Here is a 9,626-nt window from a genome sequence, read left to right as displayed (position 1 = left end):
ATAAATAAAGCAGGAACCCTTCGGTGCTGGGCCCCCCAAAATATTATTATTAATATTATTATTATTAATTATTATTATTATGTCAATTTTTTCAAGCTCTCAAAATATACTCATGCTAAAAGTCTGTCTACATTAGTATTACATAGATTGGTGTTTATCGTAAATATCCTAGTGATTACACTGAAATGCAGCCCCCATTCCACTCACCCTTCTGGTTCAACTGCATTCCAGAGATATATTAAGCAGCTCTCGAGTTTGGTTGCTTGCTCAGTACCCTGCCTGTTTTCTGCAGCAAAAGGAACTATGGTAAACTAGGCCATAGGCTACATAACAGCATAACAGTCGGTTAACAAGCCAACAATTACACACAACAACCTTTCACACGTTGTACATGAAGGACGAAAGATGTCAGACATATGTGGGACATTCTCAGGAAAATGTGCCCTTTGTGTCCAAAGATTCTTTCTTCAAATTGAATGTGCCACCTTTGTAAATTTTATTAAATTAACACATAAAATGAAACAACCTTATTAAAGATATAATCTCATAGTATAGAATGTTTTCACTTATTACAGGACTCACTGAGCACTTTATTTATGAACTAATTAGTCGTGTGATTATCTAATCAACCAATGCATAAAATCATGCAGATACAGGTCAGGAGTTTCAGTTAATGGTCACATCAACCAACAGAATGGTGATCTAAGTGACATTGACTGTGGAATGATTGTTGGTGCCATACAGGGTGGTTTGAGCATCTCAGAAACTGATTTCCACACACAACAGTCTCTAGAGTTTGCCGAGAATGCTGTGAAAAACAAAAAACATCCAGTGAGCAGACGTTCTGTGAGCAGAAATGCCTTGTTTATGAGAGGTCTCAGGAGAATGGCCAGACTGATTAAAGCTAAAAAATAAGAAAATAAGTCTAAGAGTGTAATAAATACACGATAAGGTGCTCACAGGGTGTATATTACAATTTTCATAAATTATTTCATATTAGTCTTTGGAGTTTGGGAAAATTTGATTCATTAACTGAATTTAACTTTTAAATGTTGACTGTCCTTTCAACAGTTACAAATTTCAACCCCAACTAAATACTGTTACACCAAATACATGATGAATTTGTTATTTTTTACAATATAAGATAGTGAGGTGAAAATGGGCTGAGGGTGTATATTATTCTACGTATAATCACTTCAATATAAAAGTTCCACCTTTTAGTGTAGTTTAATCTATTATTATATATTAGTTAAAAAAAAAAAAATATATATATATATATATATATATATATATATACACAGTGGCAAGAAAAAGTATGTGAACCCTTTGGAATTACTTGGGTTTTCTGCATTAATTGGTCATAAAATGTGATCTGATCTACATCTAAAGTATAAGACAAACTCAATGTGCTTAACCAAATACCACACAAACAATTATAATATTTCATGTCTTTATTGGACACATCCATTCACAGTGCTGGTGGAAAAAGTAAGTGAACCCTAATGCTAATGACTTCAACAAAAGCTAATTAGAGTTAGCAAACCTGGAGTCCAATCAATGAAACGAGATTCCAGTGTGGTGTAGAGCTACTTTGACTTATAAAAAACACTCAAACTTTTTGAGTTTGCTATTCACAAGATGCATCTGCTGATGTGAACCATGCCTTGCAAAAAAGAGATTTCCGAAGACCTACAATCAAAAATTGTTGACTTGCATAAAACTGGAAAGGGTTACAAAGTAATCTCCAAGACTTTAGGTATTCACCAGTCCACAGTTAGACAAATTGTCTACAAATGGAGATGATTTAGTACTGTGGCTACTCTCCCTAGAAGTGGGCGCCCCGCCAAGTTGACTCCAAAGGCACAACACAGAATGCTCAGTGAGGTAAAAAAGAAGCCTAGAGTAACAGCTAAAGGTTTGAGGGAATCATTGGAACTGGTTAACATCTCTGTTCATGAGTCTACCATACACGAATCATTGAACAGGCATGGTGTCCATGGCAGGACACCACGGAGGAAGCTGCTGCTTTCCTAAAAAAACATCACTGCACGCCTGAAGTTTGCCAAAGAGTACCTTGACACTCCACAACGCTACTGGGAAAATGTTTTGTGGACTGATGAAACCAAGATTGAATTGTTCGGGAAGAACACGCAGCGCTACGTATGGCGTAAAAAGAGCACTGCATACCAATATGAAAACATCATCCCAACGGTGAAGTACGGTGGAGGGAGCATCATGATTTGGGGCTGCTTTGCTGCTTCGGGGCCTGGACCGCTTGCCATCAGAGGGGAAAATGAATTCTCAAGTTTATCAAGGTATCCTACAGAATAATGTCAGGGTGGCTGTCCACCAGCTGAAGCTCAGTAGAAGTTGGGTGATGCAGCAGGACAATGACCCTAAACATCGAAGTAAATCTACTACAGAATGGCTTCAAAAAAAGAAAAGTCCAGAGTCCAGACCTGAATCCAATAGAGATGCTGTGGAATGACCTCAAGAGAGCTGTTCACACCAGACATCCTAAGAATATGGCTGAGCTGAAGCAGTTCTGTAAGGAAGAATGGTCCAAAATTCCTCCTGAACGTTGTGCAGGTCTGATCAGCAGCTACCAGAAACGCTTGTTGGAGGTTATTGCTGCCAAAGGAGGTTCAACCAGTTATTAAATCCAAGGGTTCACTTACTTTTTCCACCAGCACTGTGAATGTTCAATGGATGTGTCCAATAAAGACATGAAATATTATAATTGTTTGTGTGGTATTAGGTTAAGCATATTGAGTTTGTCTATACTTGGGACTTAGATTTTATGACCAATTAATGCAGAAAACCAAGTAATTCCACAGGGTTCACATACGTTTTCTTGCCACAGTATATCTATAAAGGCAGGCAATACAAAAAGTACACCTAACATGATTTGGATCAGCAATGGTCAGGGAATTGAATAAACAAAAATGGCATTTTCTGAGCAAATCTCTTGATAATACCTTTGCTCCTCTAAGAATAACCCATGCACCACAGTCCACATTCCGCTTAATGTGCACAAGGCAAAACAAGTCACAGAAGCATCGAGACAGGCCTCATCTGATGCAGGTGCATATACAACAGATCACACAATAGACTTGTGTTATTTAGGTTTTATTTAAACAATATAAAATGTCACAGATTGAAAACATACAGTGGCTTCAGAAAGTATTCAGACCCCTTCACTTTTTGCGCAATTTATTGTGTTGTACTGTAGATTTCATTTTAAATGAGATTTCAGTTTTTGGTTTTTAATCAATTTTAAAACATTTCTAAAAAGATGTTTACAATTTCTCATTATGGGTTATTGTGTATAGACTGATTGCCAAAAATGGCAATTTTATCCATTCTAATTTAAATCTACAACACAAAGTGTTCAAAACGTGACAGGGTCTGAATACTTTCTGAAGCCACTGTATATGTATACAGTATTTAAACATATATACCAATCATTACATGTATATGCATGTTGTTAAGCCTAAATATATGTAACAAAAACTTAGAAAGGTTGATAAATGACCTTCAAGTATTTTGCAAGCATTTAACATAAAAGCCTTCACTGTCACATAGCCTACGTCCACCCTTTCACATATTATCAACAAACTAATTGAAGCATCCACGTCAGAACTGCAGTCATTTGCAGAACAATCTTTTTTCTTTTTTTTTTGCCAATGCAAATGTTTATGTTTGAAATATTAGTTGAAACAAATTGCAAGTAACCAAGAAATCCAGCGCTGAAATTGTATGATATTAATGTTATGTTTCTTACCCCACAGCCACTTACAACTAAGGAGTTCAAACCTCAATGGACAATACTGTATCCCTCCCTTAACATCTGAAATACCCTCCAAAATAAGTTATATACAATTACATTTCCAGAGCTTCTTGTCTGGAAAAATACTGCCAACAGAATATACAATTAGCAATAATTTACTGTGATTATCTCACTACATTACTACAAACTACAATCAGAGCATTTTGACAGCAAGGCAACTCTTGATTCATTTACGACACTGTTCTTCAATCCAGTGTCAGTGGACAGCTGTTGTATATTAGTTTCATTAACAAATGGGTGCAATTAATGGGGCCTGACAAGTTTTTGACAAAAAACTCATCTGGATTTCACATCACCCTATACAGTTATACATGTATACGTTATATGTTCACTGTGGAAATATATGTGTCCAATTCTTCATAACTGTACAAACATGTCTTAAAGTATATATTCCAAAATAATTATACAATTACCAAATTTTCACACCCAATTCCATCCAAGATTTGACATGATTTCCACCCCTCATTTGACGATGGTGATAGATTTCACATTTCAAATGACATTCAAGCACTAGAAATTTTGGCCTGGTGTGAAGAATGTACCATTGTGATCCAGTTACACTTCATCAAATGTACCGAATGGCCTCCCACTGGTTCGCAGATGCCCAATGAGACCCTGCCATCCAGACCTACCGAAAGCCTCCCATCCCTGGGTGATGCTCAAGCCAATTTATCTGCAGGACTGCTGGCCAGCTGACATGACATAGCCTGGTTTGGATACAGTACCACACCCTGGGCCCCATCTATGCACTAAAAGTGTCTTCTAGTAGGATGAGGCACTTGATAAAATAACTTGAGCAAGCTTCGGTAAAAAAAAAATTAACATAGTAAATTCCCAACTTGACCAAATAAATGTGTTCTTTAATATAGAAAATGGCATGAACAGAACAAAAAATAAGCCTCTGTCATAGGTTAGTGGAAAACCAAACCAGGTTATTTGGTAAACAAACATACAAAGGTTGTAAGGTCAGTGTAACAGACAAAGGTCATCAAGTGCTAAATGTCAGGTTGACATAAAATGGTGTATATAATGTACAATCACTTTGTTTGTTTGTTTTTTAAAGAAGAAAAAAAACTCTGAAAAAACATTTTAATTTAAACGCCACTGTAGATCTAGGGACAATTATCAAAATGGCCAAACCACAATTTGTTGGTGGTGGTGGAAAGCAGGGATCAGACACCACTCTTCCACAGGCCACTGAAAACCAACCCTGTTATATTCTGATACTCCAGGATCGGAGGACATAGAAAACTATTGCAACCACCCATCAAAAAAGGCAACAGCATTTCCTAAAGGCAGTCTTGAGCACTGCTGTAAACACCATAATTGTCAGGATTTTCTAGTGCAGTCTGCAAGGAGATGCTTTCACGAAGTTACAAACATGGTGACAATAAGGGTCGAACAGCCCTCCTTGGCGAATGAGCTGTTTGACCCTTCAAATAAATAATTAAAACCACAAACAAATATTGGATATTTTGGGCATTTTTTAAAGGCAGCCATGTGTGCCTAACTTAGAGAAATTCTGTTAATCTTTTATTTTCTTTAGGCAATGACAATTAAAAGGATCAGAGTGCGCATGCAGTTTTGCAGTGACATTGCTTTCATTTCTCCGATACTGCACTGGTATATAGGGAACAAACCATCATCTTGTGCTAATTGTTTGCATTCCATTCATTCTGTCCTTGCAAGACGACAACTCATAATCATCTTGCACTATGACTCAATCTATACTCTAAACTCTAACTGTAAGCTCTGCAAAGGAGGAGCGTAAACCTTGTGTCATGATCGTCTAAGGCTGTGGACTGTTTCTAGGACATTGTTGTATGAAAGGGCTTTTGGCTTTATGTGATTTGCAAAACTTTTGGCATGCCATGAAATACAAGTGAAAACTGCCCAATGCACATGTTTATCTTTTTCAAACAATGTCCCAAATTGTATACGCAGTGCAGATTCAATTATAGAATTGGCAAACATTTTTTTTTTTTATTCATGTTTGCTTAGCACCTTTTATATACTGCAGAACACAAACCTTTGGAGTGTGAATATTTGAAAATAAATAGCTTTTTCTAATAATACAGGGACACATTGAAGAATTCCTGTAGTGCAGGCCTAATCGCTCAGTTTCATATTACATTAGATGACATCTGAGCTAAAACGTGCTGAGGTATTGTCAATGTTCCAATGCAAAATGCACAACTGCAGCACCCCTACTGTAGGAGTTTGGAAGTGTAGCCACACTCTTTTCACTGCCCTTGCACTCAGTCTACAAGTCACTGTGCACAATATACTGTAGTAGATTATTTTGGTATGTCTTCCTCAACAGGATGCAAATTATTTCTTGGTTCTATAACCATGACCTTGTTTCTTTTGACCGAATTAGTCCACAAAAAAAGGGCAAAAGTTAACTTTTGTGCAAAAAAAAAAAGGGTGCAATTTTACCCTTCCATTTCAGTTACTGACACCACAGACATTCAGAGCCTTAGGCCACTTCCCCGTCTGACGGTTGCTGTGCCCCAATCACGTGGGAGTTGAACTGAACGATGATGATGGTGATGTCGTCCCTGTACATGCGGGCCAGCTCCTCGGGTAGGCTCAGCATCTTGGAGAGGCGCTCGTGGTCCACTGTGCCAAACTCGTTGTTGCCCACCGCATGCCGGATCAGGTGTGTGGCGGCGTTCTGGTCTTCGAAGGTGGACGACACCCTGGCCCGCCGCTCCATCAGCAGGCCCTGCATCTGGCCCAGGGTCACTTTGTAGCCGCCCACCGTGATTGGCTGGTGGTGGTGCACCCCCGTGAGGTACTCACCCACAATGCGCACTACCTCCTGCCGGTGCAGGGTCTCCCACAGCCCGTCCGTGCCCATCACAAGGAAGCGGTCCTGCGGCCGCAACCTGTGGTGTATGACCTCCGGCTCGGCGGTGAGATACGGGGGCGTGTGGTAATTGGGCGGGATGAACTTGGTGTGCTCGTTCTCGTGGAGCTGGTCGGGCCCGGACTCCAACACCCGCTTCTGCAGCTCGATGCTCCACTTGAACTTGACGTCGCCAAACGCCCGGAAGGGCATCAGCAGGGCGAGCAGCCGGTCCTGCTTCACCACGGTCTTGGCCTCGCTCTTGGGGTGCTCCGACCGGATGCGCGCGATCTCGTCCTCGTTCTGGGCGTTGTGGTCGTTGGAAAGGGTGAGGGCCGTGAAGGAGCCGTCCTCCTCCTGCACCCCCAGGACGGCCCGGCCGTCCCCCGTGTTGGCGATGTGCAGGTCGTTCCCGTCCACGTGCGCCACGCAGGCCGTCGCCCCCGAGAACGCCACCCGCAGCACCCAGTAGTTGAGGAAAGCGTTGGCGTCGCCAACCTGGGCCTCCAGGGAGATGTCGTTGTCCAGCCTCTTGAAGGCGTGGGTGAGCGCCTCCTTGATGTCCGGCGTCTCCCCGGGGGCACTCAGGTCCAGGAGCTCCTGCCAGTAGGTGCGCAGGCTGTTGAAGTAGAGTCGGGAGGCCTCCTTGCTGAAGTAGTCGTTGGGGTGCTTGTGCCACTGCAGGATGGGCAAGACGGCACGGCCGCTCTCCACCGCGTTCTCCACCTCCTGCAGTGTGTCGTGGGGCAGCAGGGAGACGGCGATGTAGTAGAAGAGCCTCTCACTCAGCGCCTGGGCGCAGGCACAGCCCGCGTGCCCGTCGAACACGCCCAGCAGCATTCCCCGCGTCTGCAGGCAGGTGGCGACGCTGCGCCGGTCTTCGATGGGCGCGTTGGCGGGGAGCTGGTTGCTATCGAAGCCAGTCACCGAGCTGACGTTCTTGCCGTCAAACTCGGGGACCTTGAAGCTGTACTCGTTGGCTTTCAGGATGCTGTTGACCTGGGGCGGGGTTAAGTTGTAGCATCGCTCTGAGGAGGTCCTGTAGCTTCGGGCCTGACGCCATTTTGAGTGTGAGTTCGCGGAGCGGGCATCTTTGTGCCGACAGATGAAAAGAGGCTGGGGTGGCTGAGTGCACTGGTGTCCGTTCCGGCACTGAATGGCAAAGCTGCAGAATTTTTGGATCTCCCTACAGCGGTAGGCCTTAAATAGCTGGGAGGTCACAGGCATGGCAGCACCACAGGTCACAAAACTAAAGAAAGATCTACAGACAAAAGAGAAACTGGTAAGCCGCAAGAACAGAATAGCCATGTTAAGAGTTTGCTAAAATGTACATAAAAAAACTATAGTTCTGGAACAAACTCTTATGGACAAAGTGATGAAAAGACCCCCGTCCCTGAAACATGGTGGAGGTAGTGTTATGACTTCGGCATGCAGTCTATTGCTGCCACTTGTATGCAAACATGTACACTATTCATAGCTCGCTTAAGTATCTTACGTGCTGCGCACGCGTACACGCACACACACAAAACAGCACGCTTAAATATGAAACACGGGTTTAAATTTCGCAGGTTTATGTACAAGTATTTCATGTGCGTGCGTCTGCATTTCATTTGGTGATTAATTCAAATCCTGAAGGGCAGTGTGTAGTTCGCTGTCCGTCTATTTTTAAAACTGGGCAGCTCTGACATTTGTTCTTCAGACTCGCAGTCAAATGTAACGTTACGACTCTGCAGTAAATTAAGCCTTCTATTTTCAACCTTCTATATGACTACAAATATTAACCAATGGTTGAGAAAAACTGTCAGGTTAGTTACTTGGATTAAGTTTGTCAGAAACAGAATCCATCGTCGAACTATAGGCTGCAGTGTACAGTTCAGTAGCTGTCAAATTACCAATAGAACCGCCAGCGTTTTGTTACTGTGATATGATCATTAAATAATTTTAAAAAATAATAATTGAATCAATAATTACAGAAAACAAAACCGTCATAGACCTAAACTGCAACATGCACAAATAAATACCTAGCTAGCTACCATGACGTTACGCGAATCAAGCTTTAAGCCCATTAACATTTACTACTGCAGTAGCTTGCATGGACTATTTCCTAGTTAGCTAGCAAAACAATATAAAAACGCTTACCAACTACCCACTGTACCGCAATTAGATCTCAGTACAGGATAGCACATGTTTATATTGTTACTTGTTGTAATCAATCATCCGTGCAAATCGACTGGCGATAGGTAACTTAATCATGCTAAAATGGCTAACTAGCCATTAGGCTGTGAAGCAGGACCCATCCCAAAACCCAAGTTGCCATGTTGTTCTTCTACATTTAGATACAAACTATTTGCCCATAAAAGTTTATATAACCCACCAACAACATGCTAGCCACCACAAAAATATTTTCGACGCCAGTCTAAAATTAGCTAACTGTTTTAGCTACATAAAGTGGCGCATCTCTTGCTGGAATGCTAGAGTGCCATAATGTGGTTGCTGGCTGTTAGACCTAGGCTATAATGTGTACACGAGAAACATACGCTCGCTAGTTAGACTAGCTTGGTACGCGATATTATAGCCAACACCAATCCAAAACGCTGTCAACGCCCAAATTTGTGCCTTTAAAAGTGTACCTTTATTTTTGTTGTATCGACGGGCAGGTAGTGCAAACCTGCATTCAGTATAAGGAATGGATTCAATGAATTCAAAAACCACATTGACCTTACCCGCCCTGACTTCAGTTTATGCTGCGATCTCCTGCCACTTCTGTAATTTGCCAGGTCCTCCGAGGCCAGCATCTCACACAGGCCCAGCCCTGGCCCAGCCTGACGTTCTGAGTAATATGATTGGCCAACTGTACTGTGCTACGCAGGCCATTAACCCTTTACTTTTCCAAATCTATTGTGCGGAATCTGTGCTAATTATCTT

At 42.0% G+C, this 9,626-nt stretch overlaps 1 protein-coding gene across 3 annotated transcripts; it reads right to left on the bottom strand.

The window, feature by feature from the left end:
• Positions 1-3,113: 3,113 nt before the first annotated feature.
• On the bottom strand, positions 3,114-9,553 carry pdp1 (pyruvate dehydrogenase phosphatase catalytic subunit 1). 3 transcript variants are annotated; one of them, XM_061220394.1, is made up of 2 exons: positions 9,425-9,553; positions 3,114-7,962 (listed from the first exon to the last, which is right to left on the bottom strand). In XM_061220394.1, the coding sequence occupies exon 2, from the start codon at positions 7,926-7,928 to the stop codon at positions 6,330-6,332; it is 1,599 nt and encodes a 532-aa protein (XP_061076378.1). In that variant the 5' UTR covers positions 7,929-7,962; positions 9,425-9,553; the 3' UTR covers positions 3,114-6,329. The 3 variants fall into 3 exon arrangements, with proteins under 3 accessions (XP_061076378.1, XP_061076388.1, XP_061076396.1); XM_061220404.1 differs by having other exon boundaries at positions 9,332-9,457; XM_061220412.1 differs by lacking the exon at positions 9,425-9,553 and adding an exon at positions 8,841-8,946.
• Between the last annotated feature and the right edge of the window lie 73 nt (positions 9,554-9,626).

Source organism: Conger conger, chromosome 1 (assembly GCF_963514075.1).
Source record: "Conger conger chromosome 1, fConCon1.1, whole genome shotgun sequence".
NCBI classification, from domain to species: Eukaryota; Metazoa; Chordata; class Actinopteri; order Anguilliformes; family Congridae; genus Conger; species Conger conger.
This window is presented reverse-complemented; position numbering and strand designations above follow the sequence as displayed.

What these genes read in the sequence shown, in the direction of transcription:
- pdp1 (XM_061220394.1), bottom strand. Translation starts at nt 7,928, where the DNA reads ATGCCTGTGACCTCCCAGCTATTTAAGGCCTACCGCTGTAGGGAGATC.